Raw genomic sequence first — 10,225 nt, 5'->3', positions numbered from 1 at the left:
CTTTTTTTTTTGTTATTGTTGGGTTTGTTCTTTAAGCATTGTTGTTGTTGTTTTTTTTATTTCAGCTTAAAACCATACATTGACTAAACCACAAATGTAGCTTAACCAACAGAGGTTTAGTCAATGTATGGTTTTAAGCTGAAAAAAAAACAACAACAATGCTTAAAGAACAAAACCAACAATAACAAAACAAAACGAATGGAAAAAGAAGAGGAAGCACGCTCAAAATAAACCTTGTCAACTGCACTCAAATCGATGATTTGACCGTGGCAAAGGAAAAGAGACATGTTTGTACGAATTTATTTCGACATAAGCCGGCTATCATACAAAACCTTTTTTCGGAAGGTTCAAGTGTGGTTCATTGTTGGGTTTAATGAACTGCCTGAATTTATTCTGATAATTGGTTGATAGTTTTGCTGCAAGTAGAGGATGCTGATGTGGTAATTCCGAAACGTGCGTCCATCCAACCATCTTGCAGTCTATAGGGCTTTGCCCAAATAAAATTTTGACGAAATTTTCTGTAGAAATAATAATTTGACAAAATTTTCTATAGAAATAAAATGTTGACAAAATTTTCTATAGAAATACAATTTTGACAAAATTTTCTATAGAATTAATATTTTGACAAAAATTTCTATAGAAATAAAATTTTGACAAAATTTACCCATAAGCGTAGGAAGGCCTCTGGGGAGGGGGCTTAGACCCCCCCAGAAAAATTTTAGCCCCCCCCAGAATTTGAAACTCTATTTATGATTTTCCATTTTTCAACAAATGTCAATAGTTTTTAATTTTTACAAAAATTAAACAAGTATATCCAATCGCACAAAGTTCCTCTACAGACTTTCATGAACAATCGAATTACTTGGGTTGTGGTAGCAGTTGCCGATGGCAATGTTTGAAGTCAGATATTTATGAAATAAAGCTGTGGTTGAACTTATGATTGATTTAGTTTAGTCAATTTAATTAAAAAAATAGTAATTGATATTAAAACTATTCTTTCATAAATTAATATCTTAATAATGCTGCGAAAAAGCGTTGCCAAAAAAGTAGTGAAAATGTTCTTTTTGGGTCTAGAAGTGGTGCAAAATTGGCGGAGAAGCAATGAATGTAATATGAGCTTGTCATAGGATAAATGTCCACCGTTTCAACAGCCGTTGCAATGAATTTGCATCACTTAAGGTAAGATCCGAATTCAGTGTTTTCAATGTGAATTAAAAAATTTTGTGATATTTTCCTAAATAAATAATTTTTATATTGTTTTTATGACTTTTAATGCATTCTGACGCTTGTTTGAAACGTTTTTCCTCGAATAATTTCCAAATTTATCGATTTTTCTATAATGGATTTAGCAGTTTTGTGGCAAAATTTGAATAATTTGTACCAATTTATTTATTCTTACTCTTTTTAAACTATTTGAAAAAAAGAAAACAAAAAATTACACATTAAAATATGAAAAAAATGAAGTAAAAAAACTTCCTGTGTAGTTAAAATAATTGAGGACATTTTTGGAAGTACTTTTAAAGTTGTGCCTTAAGAACAACTCATAATTTTTTTGTTGGGAACTACTTTTAGTTGCTTTATTATAAATTAATTGTCGAGTTATTTTAATGTCTAATTTTTAATCAATTTTATGAAATAAAACATTAATTGAACCTATAAGTTCAGTCTATAAATTTTTAGCTAGAGGGGCTATAGCCCCCCCTAGGAAAATTGTCTAGCTACGCTAATGAATTTACCATAGAAATAAAATGTTGACAAAATTTTCTATAGAAATAAAATTTGGATAAAATTTTCTGTAGAAATAATAATTTGACAAAATTTTCTATAAAAATGAAATTTTGACAAAATTTTCTATACAAAAAAAAATTTTACAAAATTTTCTATAGAAATAAAATTTTTACAAAATTTTCTATACAAATAAAATTTTGACAAAATTTTCTATAGAAATAAAATTTTGACACAATTTTCTATAGAAATAAAATTTTTAAAAAATTTTCTATAGAAATAAAATTTGGACAAAATTTTAGGCAGTAGCCGACTATCAAACCCTTTTTTGGGAGGTTCAAGTGTAGTTCACTTTGGGTTGAGTGAATTACCCGAATTTATTCTGATAATTGGTTGATAGTTTTGCTGCAAGTAGAGGATGCCGATGAGGAATGTGGTAATTCCGAAACAGCTGTACATCCAACCATCTTGCAGTCTATAGGGCTTTGCCCAAATAAATTTGACAAGCATACTTTTCCTCTGTTGGTTAAGCTACACTTGTAGTTTAGTCAATGCATGGCTTTAAGCTGAGATCAAAAACAACAATAACGATTGAAGAGAAGCCAACAATAACAAACAAAACGAAATGAAATTTTGACAAAATTTTCTATACAAAAAAAATTTTTACAAAATTTTCTATAGAAATAAAATTTTTACAAAATTTTCTATAGAAATAAAATTTTTATAAAATTTTCTGTAGAAATAAAATTTTGACAAAATTTTCTATAAAAATAAAATTTTGACAAAATTTCCTATAAAATAAAATTTTGACAAAATTTTCTATAAAAATAAAATTTTGACAAAATTTTCTATAAAAATAAAATTTTGACATTTTCTATAAAAATAAAATTTTGACATAATTTTCTATAAAAATAAAATGTTGACAAAATTTTCTATAAAAATATAATTTTTGACAAAATTTTCTATAAAAATAAAATGTTGACAGAAATAAAATTTTGACAAAATTTTCTATAGAAATAAAATTTTCTATAAAAATAAAATTTTGACAAAATTTTCTATACAAATAAAATTTTTACAAAATTTTCTGTAGAAATAAAATTTTGACAAAATTTTCTATAAAAATAAAATTTTGACAAAATTTCCTATAAAATAAAATTTTGACAAAATTTTCTATACAAAAAAAAATTTACAAAATTTTCTGTAGAAATAAAATTTTTACAAAATTTTCTATAGAAATAAAATTTTGACAAAATTTTCTATAGAAATAAAATTTTGACAAAATTTTCTATAGAAATAAAATTTTGACAAAATTTTCTATAGAAATAAAGTTTTTACTAAATTTTCTATAGAAATAAAATTTTGACAAAATTTTCGATAGAAATAAAATTTTGACAAAATTTTCTATAGAAGTAAAATTTTGACAAAATTTTCTATAGAAATAAATCGATGATTTGACGGTGGCAAAGGAAAAGGGATATGTTTGTACGAATTTTTTTATTCATAAGCCGGCTATGGTGTAAACCTTTTTTCGGAAGGTGCAAGTGTGGTTCACTTTTGGGTTTAGTGAAATGCCTCAATTTATTCTGATAATTGGCTGATAGTTTTGCTGCAAGTAGAGGATGCTGATGAGGAATGTTGTAATTCCGAAACGTGCGTCCATCCAACCATCTTGTAGTCTATAGGGCTTTGCCCAAATAAATTTGACAAGCATACTTTTCCTCTGTTGGTTAAGCTACACTTGTAGTTTAGTCAATGCATGGTTTTAAGCTGAAATCAAAAACAACAAATAGAAAAAAATGTTGACAAAATTATCTATAAAAATACAATTTTGAGAAAATTTTCTATAGAAATAAGTTATTTTATAGAAAATTGTGTCAACATTTTATTTCTATAGAAAATGTTGTCAAAATTTTATTTTACTGCCAAGAAAAGGGCTGGAAAAATCTTTTCTCTTTTAGCCATTCACGTCTTGACTATCCAATGCTAAAACATATCAAGCCCATTATAAAAATTCTGAATACAATAAATAATTTTTTTATTTTTTTTTTATTTGCGAATTTATTTCTTTTTTTATTTTTTGTAAAATTGTTCCTTGATTTTTTTTATAATTTTGGCATTCTAGTTTTTATGATAGCATTTAACATATCAGACATTAACAATAAGATTATAACTTTATAAACTACAGAAACCATATACATACATATATATTCTATATAGGGTTAGCATATATATTAAAATAGAAAATACACCAAATAATAAGTACATACTAATTACAGCCCCCAGTTGTTATGCATAGTCAAGAAATGTAGTTGTTTTTTTATCGAATATATATTTCTATATATTAAAAATAAATATTCGAGTTTAGAAATAAATTAATACAATGGGTTGTTCTAGAAATAAATATCATAAAATGGAACATTAGTTGCAAATGGAATATTTCAATTTTAGGCAGAAGGAAGGAATTTGAAATGGAAGAGGATGGGTTGAGGTGGAAGAAGAACGCAGACAAAAATATTTTATTAAAAAATTAAAAAAAATTGTTGAACCAATTGAATTTTTAATTGAAATTAATTGGAAAAATTTTCGTGAAAATTTTTTCTGTGTGATAGAAATTCGTTTCAATTAAAAAAAAATGGTGGATCAATTAATTTTTTAATTGAATATTTTTTAACACCCAATTAAAATTTTAATTGGAAAAAATTTCGTAATATTTTTTCTGTGTAGAGGCATTAGTGAATACGGAATTATTCCACAAAATAATAAACTAACAATAATACCAAATTAAAGGCGCAAAATAAGGGAATAATAGGGAAAATTAAATATTTGACTCCCACCGCCAGATCTACAATAAAGGCTACGGAAATTCGTATTAGCCAACGATGAAACATGTGTATAGTCAGGCTTGTGTAGATGGGTATCTTTTCAATAATATTGTAATAACATGTAGTTTAAACAATTTGGACATTGGAACCAGCCTGCATTGATGTAGATTGACATCACAGAAAAATTATTACAATAAAATTAAAATAATTTTGAAGTTTTTCATTTCTTCAAATGCAAATTAAAAAGTAGGCTTAACACCAAAACTGCAAACATTTGGTATAATCCAAGCCAATTTCCCATCATCTCTAAAGTTTTTTTAAAAGTTTTGTTTCTTCACATCCAAAAATCATTCCATTCCTTATAATACAATTATTTAGCTTTTGAAATGTGAAATTTATGGTTTTGTTTTGTGAGTTATGCAGGAGAAATAATAAAAATAATCAAAACTAAAACTAATTAAATACGAAATTTATATATATATATAGAATTGGCAAAATACAAAAAGAGATGTTTACAAAAACGAAAACAAAATATTCTCCATTCTTATTTCTTATAGCCATAAGAGTTAATGGCTTCATACTCTTTTTCCGCCTGTATCAATAGCTTATACCATTGGTCACCATTAAATCGTGGCTCCTTGCGGGAACCTCCATAACAAGCTGGCAAACATTCCGGACTCATGTATTTATAGAGCGAAGGACGATCCGTGCCATGGAAATAAATACGTGATTTCAATTTCTCCCTAAGGAATGGCTTGAACAGTGAGAAGACTACATTAAAGATTTTCGGCTGATTAACCACATGAATGGCTTTAACACGCAAAGGCACTGCATCCTGTAGCCAGTCAACAATACGCTTAGCAAAGGCCGGAGTAAATTGCCAAGTTTGTTGTAAACTTAGACCATCCATATCGAATATGACTACAACACCATTGATTTGGGTTTCAGGTTCCCACATGGCAGCTTCTAAATATAAGACGGCAGCCTTGAAAACTTCATCCAAAGCAACTTGCTTATGTTTCCAATTTTCTGAAAAAAAAGTTAAGGGAAAATATTTAAGATTAAGTGTTTCTAAATATTGTGACTGTAACTTACTTCCCAATTCCAAAACCGCTACACGACGACCCAATTGATCCCGATTGGGAAATACAATAATGACATTATGATCAAAGACATTTTTCTCGTTGCTAGGTTTGAGATCTTTGTAAACATCAGCATGTTTAACTTTAAATGAATAGTAGTTTTTGATCTAAGTAAAGAAATACCAAAAATAAAATAAAAATGGCCCATTCACTAAATAATTAACTAATTTGTTTTTACCAATTTGAATGCACTTTCTGGATAATATTTACAAGTCCTAAGAAAACGTAGCAGGAATAGATCATCCCTTGGGCATTTCAAATCCGGTTCACCTGTAAGTACAAAAAAATAATAATTTTATACCGGTACAAAGATGATAGGCATTGCTACTAAGACTACAGATCTGGCAACTCCATTTATAATTAGAACCATAGACAAATTAGAAGAAGACGTAGTCTTGTCATTGCAAAACTGAAGCACCAGATGACTCTGTCAACAAAATATCATGAAGTTTGTGTCGACATGTCTCTCAAATGTACTGCCGTTTGTGTCGGAAAATATCATAACATTTGTGTTTTTCATAAATTTCTGAATTAAAACCCATAAAAGCAATACCAAAACGATTATAGAAAATTAAAATAAAACGTATGTTTATGTTAAAGCGAATATTTATTATGGTTTTATGTGAATATTGCTGTTTTTATTTATTCCTGGGCAGAGCTGCCTTGGAAAAAATTGACAAATAAACCTTTTTTTTCTCATAGCCCTCTACACCTTGACATTTATTTTCTCTTTATAAGAGCACAATGCTTAATCCTATTATACTCAATTATCTTTGTAATTACAGAGAGTATTATGAAAACAAGAGGACGAAGAGGTCTCTTCTGCAAAGAAAACAAATGGCAACCGTATAGATGTCTCACAATGCCTGCAGAGGTATTACCGGCGTTGCAGTCGAAGCGCTGTTTTGATGAATTGGTTATAAAGGCATGGACAGTTATTATTTGATATTGTCTTCCAAAATTTGAATAACATTGGTTAATAAATAAGAGTATTATGGCCAAATTTGGAACAATCGAGCGATGCATATATATGGGAGGTTTATCTAAATCTAAACCGATTTGGAAGAATTTGGGAAAATCGGGCGATACATATATATATGGGAGCTATAGCTAAATCTGAACCGATCTGGATGATATTTTGCAGGTTTGGTTGATATTGCAGAGTATTATCTTGTGCTAAATTTCAGTATGATCGGTTTATAAATGAGGCCACTATTGTCAAAATTATGGCTATTAGGGGCAAATATTTGAAAATTGAGCGAAACATCTAGTATATGGGAGCTATATCTAAATCTGAACCCATTTGGATGATATTTGGCAGGTTTGGTTGAAGATTGACTTTTGCTAAATTTGAGTAAGATCGGTTAATAAATAAGGCCAAATTTTGGAAAATCGGGCGATGCATATATATGGGAGCTATATCTAAATCTGAACCGATTTCGATGTTTTTTTGTTAGTACTATAGAAGACTAGATCTAGCCAACTTTGAGTAAGATCTGGTAATGGTTAGGTTAGGTGGCAGCTCGGTGTATCAGGCTCACTTAACAGGTTGGCTGATAAGTCCCCGGTCTGACACATAGATGGCGTCGCTGGTATTAAATGCATATTATTTTTATATAGTACCAACCTTCAAATGATTCGTGTCGAAATTTGACGTCTGTAAGTCAATTAGTTTGTGAGATAGGGCGTCTTTTGTGAAGTAACTTTTGTTATTGTGAAAAAAATGGAAAAAAGGAATCTGAATCTATTTCGATGAAATTTTGCACATTTGAAGGATGGTGAATTATATTATTTTGTGCCAAATTTGAAGACAATCGGTTAGAAAAAAACGCAATGTGTCCTCATTGGTCGAAATCGGGCGATATATATGGGAGCTATATCTATTTTTGATTCGATTTTTTCCAAATTCAATTTGTCATTGTACCAAAAAACGCCATATACCAAGTCAAAATCGATTTAAAATTACGACCGGAATCCTGCGAACAACAAATACATGAACGGATGGACGGATAGACGGACGGACACCAAGCACTACATCGACTCAGGAGCTGATTCTGAATCGATGGGTATATATTTTATGCGGTCTAAATCAATGTTTCTGGTAGGTAAAATTTTTGGCAGATTAAAGTTATTATACCCTGACCACTGTGTGCTTTAGGGTATAAAAACTGAGTTTTCCAATCGACATCAATAGAATTTATGATAAAGTCAATAAAAAAATTAATTGATTTCAGCAATCAACATCAATTAAATTTTTCAAATATTTATTTTATGCCCAATTAATACTGTGATTGATACTATATATTTTCGTGATTGAAGACATGTCAATTAAAAAATTAATTGGAGCAATTAATTTCATTTGATTGGTGATGCAATCAGATTTTTTTTAGTGTGTTAATATCAGGCTAACATAAAAATTGTCAGTTACGAAGAACCCATTGTAAAATAGGACGAAAACACTACTATTATCGTCGTTAGAACTGTTGTGTGTCCTTGCATTTTCACGAACAGTTTTCCAATAAAATTCTTAATTGAGTTAAAAAAAAAATATTCAATTAAAAATTTAATAGATTCAAAAAATTTTTTAATTGAACGTGTAGTAACAAACCGAAATAAAAACACAAATTAATAAGGGATTGTAGTTATATAAAAAAATTATGCACAGTGGTGAACAGCAAAAAATATAACCAAAATATTTCCAATAAAAAAGAGGATTGAAGTTGAAATTTTTTTCAATTAATACATTAATTTATACAATTAACTTTTTAATCAAGATAGAAACTTTAAGTAAGTCAATGATAGAAATTTTTTAAATTTTTAATTAAAAATTAATTGATACAATTAACTTTTTAATCAAACTCGGAAAGTGATGTATTGTTTATACTTTTTAATTACAAATTTATTTCAAACAATCATTTTTTTAATCAAACTTAAAACACTAAGTCAGTTAAGAAAGTAATTGAAATTAGTTACGATTTTAATGAAAACAATTAATTGAGTTTTGTAATCAATATCAATTAAATTTTTAATCGAATCAATTAAAAAAATAATTGATGTTGAAATTTGCTAAGGAAATCAATTAATTTTTTTTTTGCTAATGAAATCAATTAATTTTTTAATCAAGTATTTTTTAATGTCCAATTAAAAATTTAATTGATACTATCATTTTCGTAATGGAATTAAAAAATTAATTGAATCAATTAATTTCGTGGTTGAATCGGAAAAATAAATTGTTTGTATGTGATAAAAAATGGTCCACATCGAGAAAAATAATGCTCGTATGTAATTTCTATAAGAAGTTAGCATATACGTTGAGACCCAAAATGATTCATCTCCCCAGCCAGATCCAACGGATCGCGATCGGACATATATAACGCCATCTATTTGCATAATATAAGGGGTCTTTACAACATCTAATAATAAGATTATTTAAATTTTTTTTACGGAATTACTACATTGTTAACATATTAACATTTTAAATGTGTATTGTTTTTTTATTATTTCCGTTCAGTTAGTATAATAATTTATAAATTTTCCATTATACGGAATGTATAATTGGATAATTCTCTTCTCGTTTCAAAGCTGAGTGAGTGAGAAACAGCATTCAAGTTGTCAGCTTACTTTCAATGAAAATCGAAACGCTTTCAGCTTGAAATAATAATAAATTTAATGCATCACGTGTTTAAACATGTAATTTATGACGAGTCACTTTTAATGATCATGGTAAATGGTAAAGAATTTGCAAACTGGATTATTTTGCATTAAAAGCAAAATCTTTTCTGAAAGATTTTGCTTAGCAAACAAATATCGTCACAGTTGTTCTTGGCTAAGTACAAGTCTCATTAACTAATCGACCCTCAATGTTTAAGGTCAATTTATGGAAAGCAAACACCCTTCTTTTATTCATCAAAAAACAAAAATGTGGGGATGATTTATGTATTATTAAAAAAAATTGTTTTGTGTATTTCTCACATTTGTCCAACGTGTTTTATGATAATTTTTTTGAAATATATTTAGCTACCGTTTTTTTAACTGTTTGGTAATGAAGTATCATGAAAAATAGACTACACGAGTATTGTTGAACTTGATCTTGAAAATAATATTTGATGTATTGGCAAAACGTGAAATAACAAGAAATAAGAAGAGAAAATAAAAGAATTGGCAAATTATAAACGTACTTTCAAACGGTCCCCCTATTTCACAATTAGTCTCAAAAAAAAGTTTACTTCAATTCGAAGATTTTGACCTTCCCTTAACGAGTTTGGTATTGATTCAAAGACAAAGATGCTGCTTTTTTGAAAGATTGCAAAGATTCAATTTATTTTAGCAGTGTACTTAATTTTTAGACAAAAAAATGTGGGAACAATTAAAGGAGAAAGAAAAGGAAAAAGGCAATCCTATTTTTAGAACTTGAATCCGCGACCAAGACACAGCGATACGGCAATAGGATTTCAATATCTAGACCCAAAGAAAAATTCCCCTTTCTCATGAAGTATTTTCTTTTAGAGAAAATATGTCCGTATTTATAACAATCCA

The 10,225-nt window shown here is 28.3% G+C and overlaps 1 protein-coding gene and 1 long non-coding RNA gene across 6 annotated transcripts in view; one reads left to right on the top strand and one right to left on the bottom strand.

Moving 5' to 3' along the window:
* Positions 1 to 3,755: 3,755 nt before the first annotated feature.
* Positions 3,756 to 10,225, bottom strand: part of LOC142223539 (alpha-tocopherol transfer protein-like) — a 58,558-nt gene continuing 52,088 nt past the window's right edge. For all 5 annotated transcript variants that reach the window (XM_075293424.1, XM_075293420.1, XM_075293423.1 and 2 more), the window contains 3 exons: positions 5,868 to 5,959; positions 5,643 to 5,796; positions 3,756 to 5,576 (listed from right to left, as the gene is read on the bottom strand). In XM_075293424.1, the coding sequence (XP_075149539.1) occupies positions 5,092 to 5,576; positions 5,643 to 5,796; positions 5,868 to 5,959 (731 nt within the window). In that variant the 3' untranslated portion in view covers positions 3,756 to 5,091. The remainder of the gene's footprint in view (positions 5,577 to 5,642; positions 5,797 to 5,867; positions 5,960 to 10,225) is intronic.
* On the top strand, positions 6,214 to 6,702 carry LOC142223541 (uncharacterized). The gene is made up of 2 exons (XR_012718779.1): positions 6,214 to 6,272; positions 6,475 to 6,702. It is a non-coding gene; the product is annotated as an uncharacterized LOC142223541 (long non-coding RNA).

This window comes from Haematobia irritans, chromosome 2, assembly GCF_050003625.1.
Source record: "Haematobia irritans isolate KBUSLIRL chromosome 2, ASM5000362v1, whole genome shotgun sequence".
Classification (NCBI taxonomy): Eukaryota; Metazoa; Arthropoda; class Insecta; order Diptera; family Muscidae; genus Haematobia; species Haematobia irritans.
Note: the sequence above shows the minus strand (reverse complement) of the source record. Positions and strands in the feature narration are given on the sequence as shown.